The sequence below is a fragment of the Eleginops maclovinus genome, chromosome 22, assembly GCF_036324505.1.
Source record: "Eleginops maclovinus isolate JMC-PN-2008 ecotype Puerto Natales chromosome 22, JC_Emac_rtc_rv5, whole genome shotgun sequence".
Taxonomy (NCBI): Eukaryota; Metazoa; Chordata; class Actinopteri; order Perciformes; family Eleginopidae; genus Eleginops; species Eleginops maclovinus.
In genome coordinates, this window is record NC_086370.1 from 10,622,792 (window position 1) to 10,648,533 (window position 25,742).

Genomic DNA, 25,742 nt, shown 5'->3' on the forward strand with positions numbered 1-25,742 from the left:
AGATTGGTGTAAAATTCCAAGAAAGACCTGTTAATATCAGCTGGGTTAGAAGTAAGGTTGCCGTCGGACAATCTGATTTGGGGAATCAATCTGGACGCACTGGCCGCACGAGCCTGTTGAGCTAGGAGTCTACCTGCCTTGTCGCCCTGCTCAAAGTAACGCTGCCTACACTGTCTCAGTTGTCTCTCAACAATGCCTGTCATCAGAAGATCGTGTTCTGAATGTAGCAGGAGGCATTTCTTATAGAGAGAGGGAGAGGAGGAGTATGTTTCATCGAGTAAGCGAAGCTCATCACAGATTTCTGAAAGCCTTTTCATCTTTTCTCTTACGTGCAGTGTACGAAATGACCCGCACAGTGACCTTAAGAGCCTCCCAAAGAATACCGCAACCAGTGGCGGCTGGCCAATAGAGGGCGCTAGGGCGCCGCCCCACCACTCACCTCCCACCACATTTCCTTGAATAAGACATAAAAAAAATTAAATCAAAATGAAATAATAAAATAAAAATAATTCGAAATATATGTTTATATTTTTTTAGATGTGCAAGATAAATATTTCATAGTTAATGATGAGTAAAGTTGTTTCGTTCGTTGACATTGTCTGATTGGTGACGTATTTCCGCCCTGGGGCGCAGGAATCTTTGCCCATAGACTCTCGTTAAAAGTTGTACATGCGCAGTAGCTCCTCTTCAATACAAGAGATAGGACGATGTTGGGGCGCACCTCTCCTGCGCCCCGAGCTGAATGCAGCTGGATTTGGCGGCGGGGCTGACGTCACAGCCTTCTGTCATAAAGTATGTGTATTGTCCATGTTATATATGATATATATTATTTAAATATATAGATATAGAGATATATCTAGAGATAGATAGAGAGATAGATATAGAGATAGATAGATAGATATTTATTATATATGTATATTGGCCCTCTGTATAGTAATATAGCACATCTGTATATTTGTTCATACTTCATCTGTTTATACTATGCCAATTATTCCCACCTCTTTATACTGCCCTTATCTTTACATAATCACTCTTAACTGCATATAGTACATACTCTATATATCGCACTTGTTTCTCTTTGCACTTCTATCTATCTATCTATAATGTTGTTTTTGTTGTTTTCATTTATGTAAACACACTCGTTTGATACCTTAGTACATGTATGCGTGCTTTTAAAAAAATAATATATATAGTTATAGCTCCCCCTGGAGAAAACTCCACCAGCCGCCACTGACCGCAACTAACGTCGGAAGTGTCATTAATTTCAATGTAGGAAGAAATCTGAGTGGAAACATAGTCTCTAAATTCACTGTCTGACAGCAGGGGAGAACTGAATTTCCATAATGGAGGCGAGGACATACCAAGAGGGAACTTAATATCAATCGAGGTGGGAGAATGATCTGAGATGGCTATAGGATGGTATTCGCATGAATTGACCCGATGAATCAAATTGTTATTGAGTAAAAATTAATCAATTCTTGAAAAAGTGTGGTGCCTGTGCGAGAAGAAGGAAAAGGCTCTACTTTGTGGGTTAATAAGTCTCCAGGTGTCTGAGAGTCCTAATTGTGATGCATTGTGCAGTACTACCTTGGCTGATTTGTAGAGAGTAGATTGTGTGAGCGATGACCAAATTCCAGTCCCCGGCCATAATAATACGATGGTTGTCGGCATTGGGAATTCGAGCGAAGAGGTTCACAAAAAAATGATCATCATCCCAGTTGGGAGCGTAGATAGAAGCTAGTATTACTGGTGTGTTCTGTAGCATGCCCGAAACTATGACATAGCGACCATTAGGATCTGATATTGAATTTGTCAATTCAAATCTGACATTCTTGTGAATAATAATTGCTGCCCCTCTGGCTTTGCCAGAGAATTGAGTGGAACAAGTGGCTCATCCATGCCCTCTTAATACGAAGGGTATCAGAGAATTTAAGATGAGTTTCCTGTAGGAATATGATATCTCCGTTAAGATGTTGCAGCCGTGTCATTACCTTACCCATTTTAGTAGCGTTGTTCATGCCCTTAGTATTCCAGGAAACCAGGCGCACTCCTCTACCTGTCGTTGTCATGGCGGAAACCAGCTAGGAAGTTCCTCGAAGAGAAGTTGACCTGGACAAACACTGTCTTGCATACACAGGAGAAAGAGGAGAGGACGACGAAAAATACTAATGGTAATGATAATAACAAAAAAGAAAAGAAAAACCCATGTGGCCATACCTAGAGCTAAATCCAAAATACACAACGTAATCAAGCACTCTGGCTCAGATCTATGTAATTACACTAACGCTTGTAATTACACTAACACTAGTCTTCCGGGGTTCTATACCCTATCTAAACAGTAAACCAGCCCCATATTATCCCATACAGAACAAGTGAAGGAAAAAAGGAAAATATAACAAGTCAATGAAAACAGGCCAAGAAAATAACTACTAGCCGTGAACAAAAACACGTCACTGTCTGCGTGTCCACGCCGTACTTAAAACCCACTGAACAAATAGGTCAGACAAGTTACTGAAGTAGCCACGGCGGGCTAGTAAACTGGGCTAGCGTAACCAAGCAGTATTATGCTACCGTTACCACAGCATTCAGACGGAGGAGGATGCTTGAGAGCCTGTACCAGAACAGTTGGCTGCAATAAAATCCTTGGCCTCAGAAACGGAGGAAAGTTTCTTCCTCGCTCCATCCTTTAGTGTGATGTTAAGCCTCGCAGGGAAAAGCAGTGCCGGCTTGAAGCCCCGTTGATAAAGTTCAGACGTCACCTCTTGGTACTCCCTGCGCTGCTCCACTATCTCAGACGGATAATCCTCGTAGATTGCAAGGGGGGCGGACGACCCGGGCGCAAGACAGAGGACGAGAAGGGTGTCTCGGGCGGACGACCCGGGGGCAAGGCAGAGCATGAGACAGGCCTTGTGGCAAGGGAACTCCGGAGGCCGGAGACATGGGCGGAGGCCACGTCGAGGGAACTCCGGAGGCCGGAGACATGGGCAGAGGCCACGTCGAGGGAACTCCAGAGGCCGGAGACATGGGCGAAGGCAAGGGCACAGACCATAGCGAGGGAACTCTGGAGGACGACCTGGAGGTCAGTGGAATAGCTCCGGAGGGCGGCGAGACAGTTCTGGAGGGCGGCCTGGAAGGCGGCGAGACAGCTCCGGAGGGCGGCCTGGAAGGTGGCGAGACAGCTCCGGAGGGCGGCCTGGAGGACAGCGGAATAGCTCCGAGAGGGCAGCGAGAAACTTCCGGAGGACGGTCTGGAAGGCGGCGAGACAGCTCCGGAGGACGGCCTGGAAGGCGGCGAGACGCCTCTGGACGACGGCCTGGAAGGCGGCGAGACGCCTCTGGACGACGGGCTGTAGGACAGCGAGACTTCTCTGGACGGCGGGCTGTAGGACGGCGAGACGCCTCTGGAGGAAAGTAAGGAGCACCTGGAGCAGGAGGCGGCAGGGCCGCCGAGGAGACAAGAGCACCAGTCGGCGGGACCCCCGACGGGACATGAGCTGTCGTCGGCGGGACCCCAGTTGGTACTGGCATCAGCGGGACCCCCGAAGAGTCAGAAGATGGCTTTGGCGGGAACCCGGGTGGTACTGGTGTCAGCGGGACCCCGGAAGAGGCAGGTACAGGGGCCGGCCGCACCACCGACGGGACATGAACTAGAGTCGGCAGGACATGAGCTTGAGTCGGCGGGGCCCCCGACTGGACAGGGACAGGTGTCGGAGGGACCACCGACTTGATGGGGTGAGGAGTTGGCGGGACCCCCGGCGGAACAGGTGACGGCGGGACCCCAAACGGAGCAGGTGTTGGCGGGACCCCCATCGGAACAGCTGATGGCGGGACCCCCTTCGGAGCAGGAGTTGGTGAGATCCCCATCGGAACAGGTGACGGCGGGACCCCCAACGGAGTAGGAACAGGCGAGACTAGAGGCGAGGCCGGAGTCGACAGGGCCGCCGACAGGGCAGGCGAGGCTGGAGTCGACCGGACCGGAGAGGCCGGAGTCGACTGGACAGGCCAGGCCGGAGTCGAGGCTGGAGTCGACTGGACAGGCCAGGCCGGAGTCGAGGCTGGAGTCGACAGGACAGGCGAGGTGGAGTCGGCCGGGCCGCCGAGGCTGGAGTCGGCCGGGCCGCCGACAGGACAGCAGGGGCTGGAGTCGGCCGGGCCGCCGACAGGACAGCAGGGGCTGGAGTCGGCCGGGCCGCTGACAGGACAAGCGGGGCTGGAGTCGGCCGGACTGCAGCTGGAAACATGGCTGCTAGGGCCGGAACTACAGACGGGTACGCGGCTGCTAGGGCCAAAACTTCAGCCGGAAGCGTGGGTGCAGGAGGCTTGGCTGCAGGAGGCGTCATAGCTGTGACACGAGGTTTAAGGAAAGGGTGCAGGCTTTCTGGGGAATTGACAAATGTCCTTAAATAGACCGGTAGTGAGTTCTCGAACCATGGCTTAGCTGCCAATTCCCGGCGTGCATGAAGAAGAGCTGCATCCTGAGCCTCTTTAGAACCTGCAATCCTCCACTCTCCATAAATACAAAAAATGTTGTAGGAAAACTCCACAGGAGCATCCTCAAAAAATACTGCTGGATCCATATTGGGTTCGGTCGTTCTGTCAGGGTTAGGGAAACAGGACCCAAGTGCAGTAAATCCAGGGGAAGCAGGTAAGGGTCAAAAACAAAAAGCGAGCTTTATTCAAAAGCTGCTGACGACCACACGAATCAAGGGGAACACAGGACATGAAAAACACTTAGCTCCAGACATGAAGGGCGACAGGAACAGGCAGGTAACATGGACAAGATCAGGGAAGAAATGACGACCGAACGACAAACAAAAGGGAAACAGGGACTAAATACACAAGTGACACAAGAGGGGAAAACATTTCAAAATAAAACACAACACAAGGACATGACAGACACGAAACAAGGATCATGACAATATATACATATGTGGAATACATTGAAAGTATTTAAATACACTGTACGGTCATTTAAATGCTTTACAATGTTGAATGAGGTGGTATAGACGGATGCATCTATTACGTAAAACAGATGTATATGGCAGATATGTAGATATGTTATACATATCTGCCATATACATCTGTTTACATCTGGAGCCTGATGACCACGGGTCTCGGTCTCTGACCCGGTCCTGGCTTGTTGGAGAGTGTACGGTGTGCTCTGTCCGTGGTGACTCAAGAACGCCGTCACCAAGGACCTCAGACAGAAGCTCAGAGGAGAAGATGGAAGGTTGAGGCCCTTCGATGGAGTCAGGTAGGCCAGCGATCCTGATATTGTTACGGCGGCTGCGAGAAGCGATGTCTGTGAGCTTATCTTGTAGCTTGGTATTATGCTCAGCTAGCTTTGCACACATCGATTCCAAACTTTGTATGCGTCGGTCTTGTTCGTTAGCGTTGGATTCAAGCGAATTAATTGAATGAATGCAGTCTAGTTTGGCTTCAAATCCTTCAAATCCGCAGAGATAGGATTCCGGTGTTCTTCCAGTTGACTAGCCAAGATCGCCATGTTGAAGTCACCGCCAGTTGACGCCGCGAGTTCGCCCTTGGCAGACTGCTCCTTCTTGCCCGATTTCGGTTGTTTTTAAGCCATAATCCAGCATCAAAGTGTTCAGAGTGGAATCTATTTGGCGATGGCCAAAGGCAAAACTATAGGGGTTTGAAATAGTAAATGAATAAAAGTCACGGGAGCTAGACTCCACACTGCCTACTCCATTTTACCCCACCAGAAGTCCTAGATGTGTTACTTAAAAAGAGAATTTACTTTGTAGACTACATCACTCTTGTTAACACATTATAGTTTAATTCAAGCTTTTACTGATTTTAAGACTTTGAATAATAAAAGGGGGGAAAAAGAGAAGTCTAGAACTCCATCCATGCAGCCATCCATGACCTATTGCTGTCATTTGTATTCAAATGATGGTTGGGAAAACCTGGGTTTAACCTTGTGCATTAAATATTAAAAATTGTTGTGCTCATCCCTGAAAGGCAGAGAACAAGGATGCATGTGTGAGCATAAAAAGACCCATTACTTAGTCATGACCCACAGACGTGCAACTAGTGACAGTTGGTCACAAGTACAGATTGATTGATTTATTTTACACAATCTAGCTCTGCCTGTCACAATATGTGTGAACAGAAATTCTTCACATTTACAACAATCTGTTGTAGTGATAGTAGTAGGGTGATTCTCTGAATTTGGTGACCTTTGAGCTTTTTATTTTATTTGTTAAACCCCGTAAAATATTGCATTTCTTTTTTTGTTGAACTTAGTTTTTATTTCAGTTCCAGCAGCTTACACAAACGTATTCATACCTTTAATACACTTTTGCATATTGTTTTTCCATTTTTTCATCAACTGTATCAGTGTGGTTGTGCTGCAGCTTGATTTCCTATCCTCTGTAAGAAGGGTCGAACGACTTGTGAGGAAGAACGGCTGTCCACAGGCAGTTCCAACTTTAACAGACTTTATCACAGGGTGATGAACTGAACATTGATGTAGGTTTGGTAGGGGTTAGCGTGTTATACAGGGTGTGTTCTTTCGTGTGGGTTTATGTGTAAATGTGTGTGTGTGTGTGTGTGTGTGTGTGTGTGTGTGTGTGTGTGTGTGTGTGTGTGTGTGTGTGTGTGTGTGTGTGTGTGTGTGTGTGTGTGTGTTGTGGTCTCTGTAACATAAAGATGAAGCAGGAATCAGTAAACAGGTAATGTAGAGGGATGATACAGTTGTCATCTACATTAAGAAAAGGCACAATTGGCTGGCCTATGCCGCCCTCTATTGGCCAAAAGCCGCAACAGCATAGCATCGACATATGCTATTACACGAGGCCTAACTATTATAACATACACTGTTGCGGCTTCCAAACACAAACCTTTTAGCCGCTGAGAGTCTATGAGGTTTGGGTCCTCAGGTACGTAGATTTATGACGCGCCACAGTAGACCATGACAAAGACACGCTGAGATCCAAATATGCTTAGGTGCATTTATTGAAAGCACAGAGCTATCACAGCGCAGCAAGGATGGATAAATGAATGAATGAGTAGCGGTAGCGGTCAACAAAAATTACGGCTACTCCCAACCCTGACTCTCTCTCTCTCTCTCTCTCTCATCTGCGTCACCGGTGAGTGCCCACCTTTACGCACACACACTTCCGCACGCACACACGCCCACTCCCAGGTGAACCACCCCCTCTGCAACACACACACACTCTAACACACCGTGCTGCTCATCTTCAGCCTATATGTCTCTTACACACCAGCCCCTAATTATTAGGTCTCACATAATAATTCACATTTCAAAACACAATAGGAGACATAATAAATCATCATATCAATTTCAACGATAATGCAAAAATCTCTAATAAATTGCTCAAGTCCATGAAAAGTCATTACAACGAATATTCCTTCTTCTGGTCGTTATGACCGATTAGTGCAAAGTCCATCTGACGTCCGAAAACACAAAGTCCATATAGAGGTCAGCAACGTCCTCATGCTGCCTCCTCCTTCTCCAGCAACAAACACACCTTGGATATGGGTCTGTCCAAGCAACTGGTTCTTGTCTTAATCCGAATTTGACGCACAAATCCCTTGCGATCTGGAAAAGTTTGCAAGACACGTCCCATAATCCAAGAATTACGAGGTGCAGTACTGTCCATTAGCAAAACTAGATCTCCTGCGACAAGGTTTCTCTGGACTCCAGTCCATCTCTGTCGTTCCTGTAACAGAGGCAGGTACTCCTTTGTCCAGCGCTTCCAGAACAGATCAGATATGTACTGGACTTGTCTCCATCTTCTCTGTGCGTACAGGTCTGCTGCTTGGAACTCTCCAGGTGGTAATGAAGGCTGGGTTTTAAGCAGTAACAGATGGTTCGGCGTCAGTGCTTCCAGGTCGTTAGGATCTGTGGAGGCCTTGGTGATGGGCCTGCTGTTAATAATGGCTTCCACTTCGCAAAGAACTGTGTGGAGTCCCTCCTCATCCAAGCGTTGTACTTTGAGAGTGGAGTTCAGGACTTTCCTCACCGATCTAATAAGCCTTTCCCACACTCCTCCATGATGTGATCCAGCAGGGGGGTTGAACGTCCACTTAATGCCCTTTTGAAGTAACACATCATGCACCTGTGCCTGGTTCCACTGCGCAATCGTTGTTTTTAGCTCACGTTCTGCACCCACAAAATTTGTCCCATTATCAGAGCGCAGCTCACGGACCTGTCCTCTTCTGGCTATAAAACGCCTTAGTGCATTTATGAAGGAGTCAGTGTCCAGAGAAGGTGCCACCTCGATGTGAATAGCTCTCAATACAAGACAGGTAAATAGGACACCATACCTCTTCACTGTACTCCTCCTGCTCCTCACTTCGATGGGTCCAAAATAATCAACCCCTACACATGTGAATGGAGGTTCATCAGGCTTGAGTCGGTCTGTGGGCAAGTCTGCCATCTGCTGGCAAACTGGAGTGGCATTAAGTCTTCTGCAGATGGTGCACTTGGACAGAACTCTCCTAATGGCAGTACTTGCTCCTGTCATCCAGTATTTCTCCCTGAGCTTGGACAACATGTGGTTGCGGCCGCTGTGTCCTACCTCTTGATGTATATTTCTCAGCAGCAGGGTAGAAATATGAAGGTCTTTTGCCAGAATGATAGGATGCTTAGACTCCAAAGGCAGTGCTGCTTTGCTAAGCCGTCCTCCCACACGCAAGACTCCATCCTCCAGCCTTGGACACAATTTGTGCAGGTGACTATTTTTCTTGACATTTTGTCCCTTTTCCAGACACGAGAGCTCCTCAAAAAACTTTCTCTTCTGGCAAAACTGAATTATGGCCAGCTCAGCCTTGTCAATGTCCTCCACTGTAGGAGCTCCCAGAACAGCTGCACCTTTAAATGTGCACCTTTCCTGCTCCATCATTCTCTGTTGCTGCATGCTCTCTTCACTCTGATTGGCTATTAGCCTTTTTCTCTTCCTGATACAGGACGACAACCATTCCTTGTATTTCAGCCACCACGCCACAGCTTTCTTTAATCGGATCCACGAGGAATAATGATGGATCAGGTGAGTAGTGGGATCCTCTTCAGCTTGTACAGCATTGACAACAGCAGTTTTCTTCACCTCTGGATCGTCCTGGGGGAGATAACTCACAGGCTCAGGGTTCACAGGCCATTCTGTAACAGCAGGTAAGTGACTGTACCATAGCCTTCCTCAGAAGCATCGCAGAAATGGTGTAGTTGTGCAGTAATAACATCTCCAAACTCCAGAGGTTTTAGACATCTGGGCAACTCAAAGTTGTCCAGTAGGTGGAGCCCTTGCACCCACTTAAGCCACTCTTTGGAGACAGTCTCTGGTATGGGATCATCCCAACCAACTCCTCTTCTGCACAAATCCCTCAAGATCCTTTTTGCTGTCAGAACAAGGGGACTTAACATGCCCAGAGGGTCATAAATGGAGCTTACAGTTGAAAGGATGCCTCTGCGGTTGAGTGGTCTGTCCTTCCATACAATTTTGAATTTAAAGGTGTCTGACTTGATACACCACTCTACACCCAGCACTCTCTCAATGGGCACAAACTCCCGGTCCAGGTCCAACTGCTCCATGCCTTTAGCTCTGCGGGGCTCTGGGATGGTCTTGAGCACTTCAGATCTGTTACTGTGCCACTTGGTCAAACAGAATCCCCCTTTAGCGCACAGAGACATGAGCTCATGACAGAGGATCAGTGCCTCCTCCTCTGTTGCAACTGCCACCAAACAATCGTCCACATAAAAGCAGTGCTGCAGCTTGTCCACTGTCTCCTCCTTATGCTCATGTCCAAAATCCTCTGCACATTTCCTGAGGGAAAAGTTGGCGCAGCTAGGGGAGGATGTAGCTCCGAAAAGATGTACCTTCATCCTGTATTCACATGGTGCTTGGTTCAAGTCTCCTTGTGACCACCAGAGGAATCGCAGCAGATCAGCATCATCTGGGGGCACTTGCACCTGGTGAAACATAGCTTCTATGTCAGCCATGATGACCACAGGTTCCCTCCTGAACCTGGTCACAACTCCAATCAGTGAGCTGGTTAGATCGGGCCCTTGCAACAGCTCTTCATTCAGAGATTGTCCTTTGTAACTGGCACCACAATCAAAAACAACTCTGAGCTTTCCCTTTGTCGGGTGGTAGACACCATGGTGCGGTATGTACCAGACCCTGCCATCACTTCTTTCCAGCTCTGCATCAGGAACCTTTTCAGCATAACCTTTACCAAGTAGATCGTTAATAAAGGTGTTATACTCCCTGTAAAACACTGGATCCCTCTGGAGCCTCCTCTTCAGATGGTTTTGACGCTGTTCCACCACTTTCCTGTTATTTGGCATGCTGACGTTTGGATTTTTCAAAGGCAGGGCGACCTGATAGTGACCATTGACATGTTTGGCTGACTTTGTGACCATGTCCATGAACCTCAGGTCTTCCCTGGACAGACCCACTTGTTCCTCCACAGCAGATTCTGGAAAGTCCATCTTAAATTGCTGTTGCCACAGTTCATCCAGATTTACAATGGACACACGGTTCACAGTTACTGGCTGCTCACAGTAATTGGCCTCTCCACCGTTTCCTGTCAGTGGTCCATTTACCGTCCAGCCCAGTGCCGTCCTTATAGCGTAGGGTCCATTGTGCTCACTGCGGATAACTTCCAGCGGTTCCATGGCTCGTGGAACATTCGTTCCAATCAGCAACTCAATTCCAGCCTCAATCTGTGGTAAGGAGATGTGTTTTAAATATGGCCACCTTGTCAGATCCTTATTTGTGGGTATGTTTGCTTTGTGGACTGGCATTGACAACTGAGTATACGCTTTTGGCAACTCAATGAAGCTGTCATCTTCAAGTGCTGCCACCTCCAGCTCTGGCACAATGTAGCTACTGACCACCTTCTCCTGCCCCATGGTCCTGAGAAGAATGTTGGCTCTCTTCCCAGACAAATTGAGCTTCTGCTTCAGACTCTCAGTACAGAACACCGCAGTACTTCCCTGGTCCAAAAAGGCGTATGTGAGAATGATTTTATTGCCCTTCTTCGCCTTCACTTGAATCGGCACGATAGGAAGCTTGCAATCCATCTCACCAGCCCCTGTAAGCCCACTGGAAACCAAGGTGTCGTCCACTGTAACCTGGATGCTTCTCTCAGCTGGTTCTGCCGTTGCCACACTATCCTTATGGAGCACAGTTGGATGTCTTAGGCCACACTTCGAGCAGGAAATCTTCCTTTGGCAATTTTTGCTTATGTGTCCTATACACAGGCAGCGAAAACAAGCACCATTTTCCTTCAGGAAGTCAATTTTCTCTTTGTGTGCCATTTTTTCCAACCGCGCACACACATCCAATGTGTGTCCTCCGGTGCAGCAGGGACAGATCTTCTTGGCTGGTGGTTTTATGTATGTAGCTTTCACAGGTTGAGCTGTTCTCTCCACACGATTCACTGTGGTAGCGAAGCTGGTTCCTCTGATGCTGGAGCGAGGGGGAGGTTTGTGATTCATTTGTTTAGTTGTTATAACAGTGTCCTGAATGTTTCCAAACACAGGGTCTGTCAAGATTTTTACCTGTTTTTCAACAAAGTTGGCAATATCCACAAACCTTGCTCTCCTATTGTACCTTTCCTGCAGGTCACATGCGTCGCACCTCCAGCGGTCTCGGAGTTTGTACGGCAGTTTTTTAATGATTTCCACCATGTTTGTGGGTGTGTCCAGATCACTTAAATACTGCACATCCTCCAAAGCGTTGCAGCATCCACGCAGAAAGAGGCCGTACTCCTGGAGGGCTTTCACATCTTCTGTTTTAATAGTGGGCCATGACAAAGCTCTCTCCATGTATGCTGCTGCCACCTTTTGCTCATTGCCATAGTGCTCTTTCAATAGAGCCTTCGCCTTCACATATCCTCTGCTCGACTCAATGTGCTGACAGCTCCTCACTAGTCCCTTTGCATGCCCTTTGGTGTATTGTTCAAGGAAGTAGAGTCTGTCACAGTTGTTACTGGTGTTTCGCTCAACTCCATTTTCAAATGCTTTAATAAACGAATGGTATTTGAGTGGGTTACCATCGAAAATGGGAATTTCCCTTTTTGGGAGTGCTGAGAGGCATTGTTGTTGCATCAAGAGTGTTGAAATTTCATTTTGTTTTCTCATTATGTCCAGCACACTGTCATTTTGTGATGCATCAGTTTGTGTAACATTGGTCACAGGATCTTCAGGAGTGGTTAGATAACGTTGGAGCAGGTAAGAAGGACCTGGGAGATGTTTTATGTCAGGTAAGTGAGTGACTTTAGGCTTCACAACTGTCTGTGTGGTTTCAATTGCATTGGATTTTAGTTTAACTGGCAGTGATGGGACAAATTCCATAACATTGATGTTAAGTTGTTGTTTTGAGCATGTCTTTTCATAGTATAAGTTCATCCCATCTGAAACCTTTGACTTTGATTTACTGCCAACACTGCTTTGTGATTTTATAACACTTAGTTTTGCCATTTCCTCAGCGATTTCATTCTCCAGTAAAAGCTGTTCTCTTCTTTTGCGTAGCTTTAACTCCTCTTCATCCAATGCATGTTTTTCCTTTAATGCCTTTTGTTTTGTTGCCAAAATTGCAAGATTTGTTTCCGTTTTTAAGCGAGCAGATGAGCGTGAAGCCAAGGATGAGGAATGATGTGAGCGTGATTTCTTGGTTGCATTTGAGATGCTGTCACAGGGCTGTAGTTCATCCTGAGGATCTTGTCCAGTGGAAACAGGTACTGGAGGGTCAGCAACAGACAAATCCTTACTTTTTTCGACAGGAATTTGTTCTGCATAATTTATTTCCTTTGTTGGTTGCTCAGAAGTATTTGTCTGTAGTGGTAATTCATTTGAGTTTTCATGCGGATTTTCCTTTATCCATTTTTCCACTTGTTCCTTGAATGCATCACTGTAATCCATAATGCTAGAAAACCACTCCTTTTGTTTTTTATGTTCATCATCAGGAAGAAGTTGCAATACTTCGTTGTGCAGGTCAGTGGCCTTTTTACACAGTGCATTCAAGTTATTCAGTTGTGAGGGGATTTCAGTTACATTTTCTTTTGATTTCATGTGCGCTTTTATTTGCGGAATAAGCTCTTTGATTTTATTAACGGCACTTTTGCGCTCATGCTGCAACCGTTCGATTTTATTTTCCATTGCTTTGGCCGTCAGTTTGATTTCCCTCTTTTCACGTTCCATGTTTGAACATTCAGCATCAGCGTTTATTTGACTCATTTTCGTTAGATTGTATTTTTGTATGAAGCAACACAATCACATTTCATTCAAGAGCGTATTCAAATCCATCCATAGACATTGCATTTAAATTTATTGACAGAGCGGATTCGATCCAAGCATTTCAACAAGCAGTAGGTCTTTAGACAACATCAGCCGCCACATGCCACAAAGTCCCGACATCACAATCCATTAAAGCACGGAGAATATGCGCCACCATCAATGCGCCAATGCAACCAGCGTATCCATTTAATACATTGTCCTCATTTGACTCAATGCATTCCAATCGAAGCGGATTCCTTAATCCACAAACATTAACAGGTTCAGGCCTACCTGTTCCCAGGTAAATGTTTGGCGTGGTGTGGCACTTAGCTGTGGCTCCTTTGTTCTCGGGCTAGTCGGTGCGGGACGACTTGGTTCTTTGATGCGGCTTGATGATTTTCATTAAACGCCTGTTTTTTGTTGACAAATGTTGCGGCTTCCAAACACAAACCTTTTAGCCGCTGAGAGTCTATGAGGTTTGGGTCCTCAGGTACGTAGATTTATGACGCGCCACAGTAGACCATGACAAAGACACGCTGAGATCCAAATATGCTTAGGTGCATTTATTGAAAGCACAGAGCTATCACAGCGCAGCAAGGATGGATAAATGAATGAATGAGTAGCGGTAGCGGTCAACAAAAATTACGGCTACTCCCAACCCTGACTCTCTCTCTCTCTCTCTCTCTCTCATCTGCGTCACCGGTGAGTGCCCACCTTTACGCACACACACTTCCGCACGCACACACGCCCACTCCCAGGTGAACCACCCCCTCTGCAACACACACACACTCTAACACACCGTGCTGCTCATCTTCAGCCTATATGTCTCTTACATACACACATAACAAAGTACAGGAATGCACACGATTCTATATAATAACTGTAGTGTACATAATAATGCTTACATTAGCCCTACACTTAATGGGTGATAGCGTTATACATTAATACAGGCTGTGCTGCCAAGTGCTCCGCATGGCAAGGCTAGCTGCTATGGCTAACTAACCTCATTTACGGAGTTAGCGGGGTAATGCGGACATAAACTTCCTGAACACTCAACTGGACAACACTACATGCTACTAATTCTGGAGTCCAGAAAAATCTTGTAAATACCTTCCATTTAAATTCCCTCCATGAACTAGAATTGGTAACTAGATGTGCTTCAGTACATATTTCTTCCCACACATCCTGTGGTATGTCTGTATTCATTTCAATTTCCCATTTCCCTTTTATCTGTAGTGTATTATTCATAGTCATGCCTAAAAATATTTGGTAAAGATGGCATATAACTCTCTTATCTCCATTTCCTGTTTGTAATTTTATCAAGAACTCTTCAATTGGAGAGGGGACCAAGACTTTATTCCATTCTTTATGTTTTGTCAGAAAGTTCCTCAATTGCAAATATCTAAAAAAAAGTCGGTGGCGGGAAGTTTGAATTCCTCTTTTAACTGATCAAATGATTTTAGGTAACTGTCCTTATGGAGTTGGTATAGATTAGTGAGTCCCTTTGCTGACCATTGTCTAAATCCTGCATCTATATGGGAGGGTACAAAATCCTTTATAAACCCGATATTGGAAAGTGCTGAGATGGCTCTAGGTAGTCCAAATGATGATTTTATTTTCCTCCAATTGTTAAGTGTGACTATAGTCCATTCACCCATTGGAATTTCCCTTAAGGGGGTGTCTGGGAAAGGTAATGTCTCCAAAGGTCTCACACACAAAGTTTTTTCAATATTAAGCCATCGTGTAAGATCCTGGATCCATGTTGTTAAAGGTTTTAACTGTACAGCCCAAAAATAACATTGTAGATTCAGAAGTTCGAGCCTTCCATGTAACTTGGATAATTGTAATGTTTTAAGTCTAATTGTTGGTCGCTTTTTCTGCCATATAAATCTTGAAATGAGCCTGTCTAACTTGTCAAATGTAGATTTAAGGATGTCCACAGGTAACATTTGAAATGGATAGAGAAGCCTTGGCAACACATTCATACCTACAGTCTCGATACGGCCCAGCAGAGACAGGGGAAGTATTGTCCACCGATCTAAATCCTTACTGATGTTCTGGATTATTCTTTTGTAATTTACATCATATATATACTTTTTAACAACGGGCGAATTTGTATACCCAGGTATTTAATGCCATCTTTAGGCCACTTGAACCCACTCTGGAGTTTTACAGTTTGTGGGATTCTTCCCCTCAAGTCCATTGCCATTGTTTTACCTACATTTACTTTATAGCCTGAGCCACATCATCTGCGTATAATGACTACTTATGTTCTTCATCAATTGTTGTTAGTCCCTTTATGTCATAGTCGTTTCTGATTAACTGTGCCAATGGTTCAATACTGATATCGAATAGCAGGGGCGATAGAGAGCAGCCCTGTCTGCATCCACGTTCTAATGCAAATCGGTCAGATACTGACCCATTTACTTTAACAGTAGCTTGTGGGTTAGAGTACAATGTTTGTATCCACTTAATGGATGCAAACATCCTTCCCTCCATGTCCTCACACCTTTCTTGTAAGACTTGTACTTGCTTCCGGAGGTCTGTTACCGTAATTTGTACAGTTACAACTTCGTCCGACCATGTTGACAATCCATCCTCCCACGGCTTTCACATCAGCTTTAACGCACTCAATTTCGGTGTGGATAGCGGTTGTGCTGTTAGCAATTTCAGCTCTCAGCACCTGCATATCCTTCCTTAACGCTTCAAAATAATCTGCCAGGGCACTTTTCAATTCCGCTCTTATTACGCATGAAATGTCTGCCTTTAGGGAGGCGAGTATGTCCGCTTTAACCGATGCGATGTCCACGGGTAAGCTGGCTGGTATAGGTTGAGTTTGGCTGGAGTTCACTGGACTTTTTGCCGAGGAGGAGTTGGGCCTTGCTTTAGACGAGGCGTCGTACTTGTGTTTTCGTAGATTTGACGCCATATACACCGAGATATTTTCCTGTTGACTGCGCTGTAACTCATTAGTGATACGTTCTGAGCGTTTTACGCACAGTTTGAAATATAAGTGTCGTTAAAATATGGAATTATTAAAGATTCTGCAGGAGCCCAGAGAAAGAGGTCTTACTCCATTTATCGCTCAGTAGCGCCCCCCAAATATTGCATTTCTGATCATTACATCTGGTAGTGGACTACTTAAACCTTTAAGAAGACACATTTTCCCACCTCAGGCATAAAATCCCAATAATTAGGAATTTTCATAGTTTTGAGTTCAACCCCGTCACAGACAACTTGGAGTCTGTTTGGCTATGATTCAAAAATATAGTTAAGTTAATTGTTGAACCTCAATAATCGGATGTCCCTTGTAAGAATGATTACAGACAGTTCACATTAAAGCCTACCATTTAAGAAATGTCAAACATTCAACCCTGTCAAAAGTTCAACCCTGTGACCGGGTTGAATGTTAAGGGGTTGAAGTTCTTGACAAAAAGTAGCCATACGTCCTTGTTGAGCTAGGATATAGCACCCCATCGAATTGAAGGACATCATCAAATTGTAATATTTAGCAGAACTATTTTTTCCGAAACAATTGTTTGCTATCAATAATTCCTAGTTGAAATGTTGAGGTTGACAATCTCAATCTGACAATACAGAAATGAAATATAGGTAAGCAAAGATAATGACACTTGCCTTTCTTTGCCACCTTTTCTTCCAAAAGACTTGTTTGATGTCATTCCCCAAATGCAGATGTCACATAGACTGATCCATTATTTAAATAGGGGGGTTAATGGTATGGTGTGACGGGGTTGAAACAAACTGGGGAACGTGTGTCAATATTGTAGTTTAATACATAATTCATGTACTTTTTCAGATTTTTTTTGTATCAGTTAAAGTAGACAAGCATATGATTATATAAGCAGCAACATTTTGGTATAATTGGCCATTTGTAGTTGTTTCATATTCAATGAATATGTAAGGATGCTTAGTAAGGACATGCAAATATGTCTGTTGTCTGCTACAAAGACAACCAATTCTTACAAAACAATATATATATATATATATATATATACAACCAATTCTTTAAAAACAAAATATATATGTATACAACCAATTCTTTAAAAATATTTATATATATATATTCTATATACATATTTAGTTTTACATTGTAATGCAAAACACCCTGTTCCATTAATTCATTGCTTTAAAATACATTTTGTAGTTTACGTTCATTTAAAATCTTTGAAAACTTGGGGGACTCAAAAGGCACCCAATTCAGAGAACCAGAATTTCCCTTTCCCCTGACCGTTTTTCCGATTAGTGAAGAACCAATGCGAACCTAACTTCGTTGAGACCATGGATCAGACCAAATACGCACTGAACACGTACTCCGTGTTAGCCGCCGTTCTGGGAAAAGTTAGCTTCTGGCTTGCACGGTAGCGGATCAGAGTTTGTGTTTTAAAAAACATTTCAGGATCTTTGGTATGTTTGTTAACCACGTTCTATTCTACTTGATGTAACACCAATGCGATGCTTAGTTAAGGTTTAATGCAACGTTTAATAGAAACTGCTGTCCTTTGCACTAGCTAACGTTATCGGTGGTTAGTTTCTAGCATGTATACAGTGAGACACCGGGGAGTCGACTGCACTATATTAATTGTGTTGGTCGACGCAAAATAAGGTTATACAACTTAAAATTACCCAATTAAAATTGTTGTCGTCTCAAGGTAGTTTATGATCTTTAACGTTCACAAGCAGAAAGGTACTTTTTATATATTGATCATGTTTTGCGTTTCTCCTCACAAATCAGCTACTCCACTAAGTGACGGATCATGAAAAGGGCCAGAAGTGGTGATGAGGAAGATCCCCGGCAGAATGCCTCTCCAGCCCAGCCGCAAAGTGATGGGGACAGCAGTGGTTCTGGTTGTGGCCTCAGCTCAGCTGACATGCAACATAAAGAGGATTCGCCGGGTACCCGGAGAGAAATACGGAGCAAGTACAGAGAACTCATCCTCTCAGTGCAAAGTGAGTAACAGAAGATCTGGCAAGGCATGATAGGCTGACAGCCTAAGTGGTTGTTGTTGTTGTTGTTTATTCTGTTGTCATGTCATTGATGTATTTCCTTCTCGTCCCCCCCCCAGAAAATAGGGAAGACATGCTGAGTGCTTCCAACAATAAGCTCACAGAAGTTTTGGAAAAGGCAAACAAACTTTTTCAAGATGGTAAGTGTGACACAACCACAAAATATTGCAAGCCTGTCCCATGACTAGACTGTTATGATAACGATTCTGAACCCAAGAGCAGACAAGAGACGGTGTTGAATTGATGCAAGGGGGTTTATTGAGTGAGGTGGAGGAGCAGGTAGAGGACGCGGAAGCCGGGGGGAGGGTGAGGCAGGCGAGCTGGAGTGCGTGATCCGGATAACTGCAGGCAGAGGGAAACAGAGTTAGGTTGTGGTCAAAGGCAACAAGAGACGAGAGTTCGGTAGCGAGGTAACAAGGTAACAAGGTAACAAGGTAAACTGGAGCCGGGTACGTATCATTACCACTGTAGAGCGAAGTACGATCTGGCACCGACAGCAGGGAATCCAAGGGTTTATGAAGGGGAGTTGATTGGAGATGACGACCAGGTGAGCATGATTGCAGATGACGGCCAGGTGTGAAGTGAGACCGACAGGGGGAGTGGCAAACCCAGGAGGAGGAAAAACACAGCAGACTGCTGTGACCACAACAGTACCCTCCCCTCAATGGACGCCTCCAGGCGGCCTAGGCCTCTCTGGGTGAGCCCGATGAAAATCCCGGATGAGGGAGGGGTCGAGGATGAGGCCCCGCGAAACCCAGCTCCTTTCCTCTGGCCCATAACCCTCCCAATCCACGAGGTACTGATACCCCCTGCCCCGACGACGAATGTCCAGCAACTGCCGGACGGTGTAATCTGGGTGGTTGTCAGTCAAACGGGGAGGTGGGGGGGGAACGTCCGGGGGGGAGAGGGGACTGGTGGAGACTGGCTTTAAACGAGAGACATGGAAGGTGGGGTGGACGTGCATGGCTGGAGGCAGCTTGAGTGTGACCGCTGAGGGATTGATGACGGAAATAATAGGGAAAGGGCCAACAAAACGAGGGGTTAACTTCTTGGAGCCAGTTCGTAAGGGGAGATCCCTAGAGGACAACCACACCTGTTGACCCACCCGATAGGCAGGAGCGGGAGCCCGGTGGCGATCAGCAATGCGCCGGTTCTGCTCTGCGGAGCGCAGCAGAGCGGTGCGTGCGTCCCTCCACGTCCTGCGACAACGGCGGAGATGGTGCTGGACCGAGGGGACGGAGATGTAATCCTCCTGAGCAGGAAACAAGGGTGGCTGGTATCCCAGGGAGCATTCGAACGGGGACATGCCGGTGGCAGCACAGGACATGGAATTGTGGGCATACTCGATCCAAGAGAGATGGTCACTCCAAGCCGAGGGGTTGCGCGCAGCCACACAACGCAGCGCGGTTCCGAGGTCCTGATTGGCTCTCTCAGCCTGCCCATTAGTCTGCGGCTGGTACCCTGATGACAGGCTGACAGAGGCCCCCAGCGCTCGGCAGAAGGCCTTCCACACTTGGGAAACGAACTGGGGACCACGGTCGGAGACGAGGTCAGCGGGAATCCCGTGGAGGCGAACGACATGCTGCACAAGCAGCTGGGCAGTCTCTGTGGCAGTGGGGAGCTTAGGAAGCGCAATGAAGTGAACCGCCTTCGAAAATCTGTCCACAACGGTGAGTATTACAGTGTGGCCCTTAGAGGGGGGAAGACCAGTCACAAAATCCAGGCCAATGTGGGACCAGGGCCGACCAGGAACAGGGAGAGGGCGTAACAGACCAGCAGGAGGTTGATGGGAGGACTTGGCCCGAGCACACACCGTGCAGGCAAGCACGAATGCCCGGGTGTCAGCGTCCATCGCTGGCCACCAAAAGTGCCTCTTCAGGAGGGACAGGGTGCGGCCCACGCCAGGGTGACAGGCAAAGCGCGATGTGTGGCCCCACACCAGAACTTGAGAGCGAACCGAACTGGGGACAAAGAAACGGTTAGGAGGGCCGTTGCCCGGATCTGGTTCGGTGACTTGGGCCTTCCGGATGAGGGACTCTATCTCCCAGGTGACAGCAGCAACCTTGAGGCAGGAAGGAGAGAGGATAGTGTCAGGGGAGGCCGGTGTGTTCATAGTGTTAAACTGACGAGAGAGGGCGTCAGGTTTGACGTTACGGGATCCGGGACGGTAGGTGAGGGAGAAATTAAACCGCCCAAAAAACAGGGACCACCGGGCTTGGCGGGAATTCAAGCGCTTAGCTGTCTGGATGTATGACAAATTCTTGTGGTCGGTCCAAACCACGAACGGCTGTTCTGCCCCCTCAAGCCAGTGCCGCCATTCCTCCAATGCCAGTTTCACAGCCAGCAGCTCGCGGTTACCAACATCATAGTTACGTTCAGCAGGTACCAGCCGGCGAGAGAAAAAGGCGCAGGGGTGAATCTTCTCATCAGAAGCTGAGCGCTGGGACAGGACCGCCCCCACCCCCGTGTCAGACGCATCGACCTCCACGATGAACTGCCTGGAGGGGTCAGGTTGGATAAGAATGGGGGCAGACGAGAAAAGTCTCTTAAGACCAGAGAAGGCAGTCTCCGCCTCAGGCGTCCAGGCAAATGGGCGGGCAGGAGAGGTGAGACGGGTGAGAGGTGCTGCAACCCTGCTGTAATCACGGATGAACCTCCGGTAGAAATTGGCAAATCCCAGGAACTGCTGCAGTTTCTTGCGGGAATCGGGAATGGGCCAGTCTGTCACTGCACTGACCTTCTCGGGACAGGTCATCACTTGCCCGCTCTCAATGATGAACCCAAGGAAGGATACAGAGGTGACACTGAACTCACACTTCTCGGCCTTCACATATAATTTGTTCTCCAACAGCCGCTGAAGAACTTGCCTGACATGCTGGAAGTGTTCCTCCTGGTTGCGAGAGAAAATAAGGATGTCGTCTAAATAGACAAAAACTGAGCGGTTGAGAAAATCCCGGAGGACATCGTTTACCAGGTTCTGGAACACGGCAGGGGCGTTAGTGAGGCCGAAGGGCATGACCAGGTACTCAAAGTGGCCGAGGGGGGTGTTAAAAGCAGTCTTCCACTCATCGCCCTCCCGGATACGCACCAGGTGGTAGGCATTGCGTAGATCCAACTTAGAGAAGACCGTAGCACCCTGCAGCGGCTCAAATGCGGAACTGATGAGGGGCAAGGCATACTTGTTTTTGACTGTAATGTTATTGAGTCCCCTGAAATCAATACATGGACGAAGAGACTTGTCCTTCTTGGCAACAAAAAAAAATCCTGCACCAACAGGAGAAGAGGAGGGTCTCATGAGGCCAGCCGAAAGAGAATCCTTAATATACTTCTCCATGGCCTCCCTCTCAGGACGGGACAAGTTATACAGGCGACTACTGGGCAAAGGGGCGCCGGGGAGGAGATCAATGGCACAGTCATAGGGGCGATGGGGAGGCAGGGTGAGTGCACGACACTTACTAAACACCTCTCCCAGGTCATGATAGATGGGGGGGACCAAGGAGAGGTCGGGGGTTTCCTGGGGCAAGGGGACACCTCCCTCTGTTGGAAACAGGGCAGACTGTAAGCAGGTGGAGTGACAAAAAGTGCTCCAACTCACCACCTTGCCAGAAGACCAGTCAAATTGGGGATTGTGCCGCTTGAGCCAGGGGTGGCCCAGAACCAGGGGAATAAGGGGAGACCGGATGACGTGAAACTGAAGCATCTCGTGGTGATTACCAGAAACAATTAACTCCAGGGGCTTAGTACAGTGAGTAACAAGGGCCAGGTGGCGGCCATCTAAGGCATTAGCGTTTAATGGAGAGGGTAATTGTTCCAACTGAATGCCAACCTGAGACGCGAAGCCGGCGTCGATGAAGTTCTCATCCGCTCCCGAATCCACAAGGGCCGATACCGGAAAGGGATGACCGAGGGACAGCAGAGTGGCCTCCAGCGGTGAGCGTGCATAGTGAGGAACGGGGACGGAGGGGGCGTGGCTCAGCAGGGCCCCGAGTCTCACTGCCGAGCCCTGTCTTTTGGTCGTGACGGACAGGTGGAGATGAGATGCCCGGGCAGCGCACAGTACAGACACACTCCGGTCTTGATCCGATGAAGCCGCTCCGCTTGGGTAAGACGAGTGCGCCCCAGCTGCATGGGCTCCTCTTCAGTGACTGCATGTGTCACGGGGGCAGAGAGAGCAGCTCTCGGGAAGTGAGGAGAATAGGAAGCAGCGAGTGCCGGGGGTACGGAACTGCCTGTCCTCTCCCTACGCCGCTCGCGTAGACGATTATCCAGCCGGATGGAAAGGGAGATCAGTTCATCGAGAGTGTTAGACTCCTCCCTAGTAGCCAGCTCATCCTTAATTGACTCGCTGAGAGCGGAAAGAAAAAGCCCACATAGTGACCTGTCGTTCCAGCCCGACCTGGCTGCATGGGTCCGGAACTCGACGGAGAACTCAGCTACACTGCGGGAGCTCTGACGAAGGGAAATAAGCCGCTTGGCGGCGTCCCCTCCCTCTACTGGATGATCAAAAACCTTCCTCATTTCGGCTACAAAAAGCTCAAAATTATTGTTGACTGGGGAATCACTGTCCCATAATGCTGAAGCCCACTCTAATGCGTTACCCTTAAGTGACCCCATAATGTAGGCGATCTTAGCCTTTTCAGTGGGATAGGTGAGGGGCTGCTGACTGAAAACTAGTGAACACTGGATCAAAAAGGCTCTGCACATACCCATGTCCCCAGCGTAGCGCTCAGGCGCAGGAATGAGAGGCTCACGAGCTCGTGGCAGGTGTGTCGGGAGAGTGGGGGCCGGCGGAGGTGAAGCTGACGGTGGAGGCGCTGTGGTAAGGGGGGCTAGTAAGTCCAATTGCGCACCCATCTGAGTGACTCGGGTAGCGAGATTCTTAAAGGCTTCCATAGCTTCCCGGAGGGCTTGGCTGTGCTCAGCAACCTGAGTGCCTTGGGCGGCGAGAGCTCCGCGGATGCTGTCCATGTCCGCTGGGTCCATCTTGGCCAGATCGTTCTGTTATGATAACGATTCTGAACCCAAGAGCAGACAAGAGACGGTGTTGAATTGATGCAAGGGGGTTTATTGAGTGAGGTGGAGGAGCAGGTAGAGGACGCGGAAGCCGGGGGGAGGGTGAGGCAGGCGAGCTGGAGTGCGTGATCCGGATAACTGCAGGCAGAGGGAAACAGAGTTAGGTTGTGGTCAAAGGCAACAAGAGACGAGAGTTCGGTAGCGAGGTAACAAGGTAACAAGGTAACAAGGTAAACTGGAGCCGGGTACGTATCATTACCACTGTAGAGCGAAGTACGATCTGGCACCGACAGCAGGGAATCCAAGGGTTTATGAAGGGGAGTTGATTGGAGATGACGACCAGGTGAGCATGATTGCAGATGACGGCCAGGTGTGAAGTGAGACCGACAGGGGGAGTGGCAAACCCAGGAGGAGGAAAAACACAGCAGACTGCTGTGACCACAACATAGACTGCAGGAATATTCATTCAAAAAACATTTCTCCATCAGAGCAACATCTTTACACTAGCATCTTCATTGAAATAAATATGCCTGCAAAACACGTACTCGGTGATGTTACAGACGTGGACAAAATTGTTGGTACCCTTCCGTTAAAGAAAGAAAAACCCACAACGGTCACTGAAATAACTTGAAACTGACAAAAGTAATAATAAATAAAAATGTATTGAAAATTAACAAATGAAAATCAGACATTGCTTTTGAATTGTGGTTCAACAGAATCATTTAAAAAAACAAAATAATGAAACTGGCCTGGACAAAAATGATGGTACCCCTAAAAAAGACTGACAATCTGCCTATTTAAAGGGTGAAAAATAGTCTCTGTGCTGTTTAGTATTATGGTGTGTACCACACTGAACACAGAAAGCTAAGGTGAGAGTTGTCTCAGAATATTAAAAAGAAAATTATAGACAAGCATGTTAAAGGTAAAGGCTATATGACCATTTCCAAACAGCTTGATGCTCCTGTGACTACAGTTGCACATATTATTCAGAAGTTTAAGGTCCATGGGACTGTAGCCAACCTCCCTGGATGTGGCAGCAAGAGGAAAATTGATGACAAATTGAAGAGACGGATAATACGAATGGTAACCAAAGAACCCTGAACAACTTCCAAAGAGATTAGAGGTGAACTCCAAGGTCAAGGTACGTCAGTGTCAGATCGCACCATCCGCCGCTGTTTGAGCCAAAGTGGGCTTAATGGAAGACGACCGAGGAGGACACCGCTGTTGAAAGCAAATCATAAAAAAGCGAGACTGGAATTTGCCACAATGCATGTTGACAAGCCACAAAGCTTCTGGGAGAATGTCCTTTGGACAGATGAGACAAAACTGGAACTTTTTGGCAAGTCACATGAGCTCTATGTTTACAGATGCAAAAATGAAGCACACAAAGAAAAGAACACTATACCTACTGTGAAACATGGAGGACGCTCAGTTATGTTCTGGGGCTGCTTTGCTGCATCTGGCACAGGGTGTGTTGAATCTGTGCAGGGTATCATGAAATCTCCAGACTATCAAGTCATTCTGGAGCGAAATGTGCTGCCCAGTGTCAGAAAGCGCAGGTCATGGGTCCTCCAACAGTATAATAACCCAAAACACCCAAGGATGGCTCAGAACAAAACGTTGGACTATTCTGAAGTGGCCTTCTATGAGCACTGATCCAAACCCTATTGAACATCTGTGGAAGGAGCTGAAACATGCAGTCTGGAGAAAGCACCCTTCAAACATGAGACAGCTGGAGCAGTCTGTTAAGGAGGAGTGGGCCAAAATACCTGTCCACAGGTGCAGAAGTCTCATTGAGAGTCACAAAAATCGCTTGATTGCAGTGATTCACTCAAAATATTAACTTGAGGGTACCATCATTTTTGTCCAGGCCAGTTTCATTATTTTGTTTTTTGAAATGATTCTGTTGACCCACAATTCAAAAGCAATGTCTGATTTTCATTTGTTAATTTTCAATACATTTTTATTTGTTATTACTTTGGTCAGTTTCAAGTTATTTCAGTGACCGTTGTGGAGTTTTTCTTTTTTTAACGGAAGGGTACCAACAATTGTGTCCACGTCTGTATATTTCAAACAATTGACACTATATTTTTGCGTGTTTTCTGGCAGTGCGGCAGCCGAGAGAAGCTGCTCTGGATGCTCAGCTCCTCGTTGTGACCACAGACCTGGGCAACGAGAAAGCCAGCCAACTTTCCGCGGAGGGTGCTTCTTTTGATTCAGTGGCTTTCACTGAACACCTTGTGAGTTTATATTTATACACTTTATTACTGCCTACATAAAATGATGGTTTCATACAGGTTAAATGTTTGCTGTGGAAGGTAAACATTTCAGGTCTCTTGCCTTCATGGCAGATACATTGTTGCTTATATAAAGATATATAAAAAAGCTTTTCTTAATTAATAAATATTCAGGATTATGGTTACTTAATTTGACTTTG

General features: G+C 47.0%; 1 protein-coding gene across 4 annotated transcripts in view; it reads left to right on the plus strand.

Moving 5' to 3' along the window:
* The first annotated feature begins 5,233 nt into the window (after window positions 1-5,233).
* Window positions 5,234-25,742, plus strand: part of LOC134858437 (non-structural maintenance of chromosomes element 4 homolog A-like) — a 65,346-nt gene continuing 44,837 nt past the window's right edge. The window contains exons 1-4 of one of the 4 annotated variants that reach the window (XM_063874318.1): window positions 5,234-5,254; window positions 18,021-18,235; window positions 18,352-18,432; window positions 25,415-25,545. In XM_063874318.1, the coding sequence (XP_063730388.1) occupies window positions 18,043-18,235; window positions 18,352-18,432; window positions 25,415-25,545 (405 nt within the window). In that variant the 5' untranslated portion in view covers window positions 5,234-5,254; window positions 18,021-18,042. Of the gene's footprint in view, window positions 5,255-17,397; window positions 17,693-18,020; window positions 18,236-18,351; window positions 18,433-25,414; window positions 25,546-25,742 lie in introns of those variants that run through there. The other 3 variants (XM_063874320.1, XM_063874317.1, XM_063874319.1) reach the window with 3 other exon arrangements.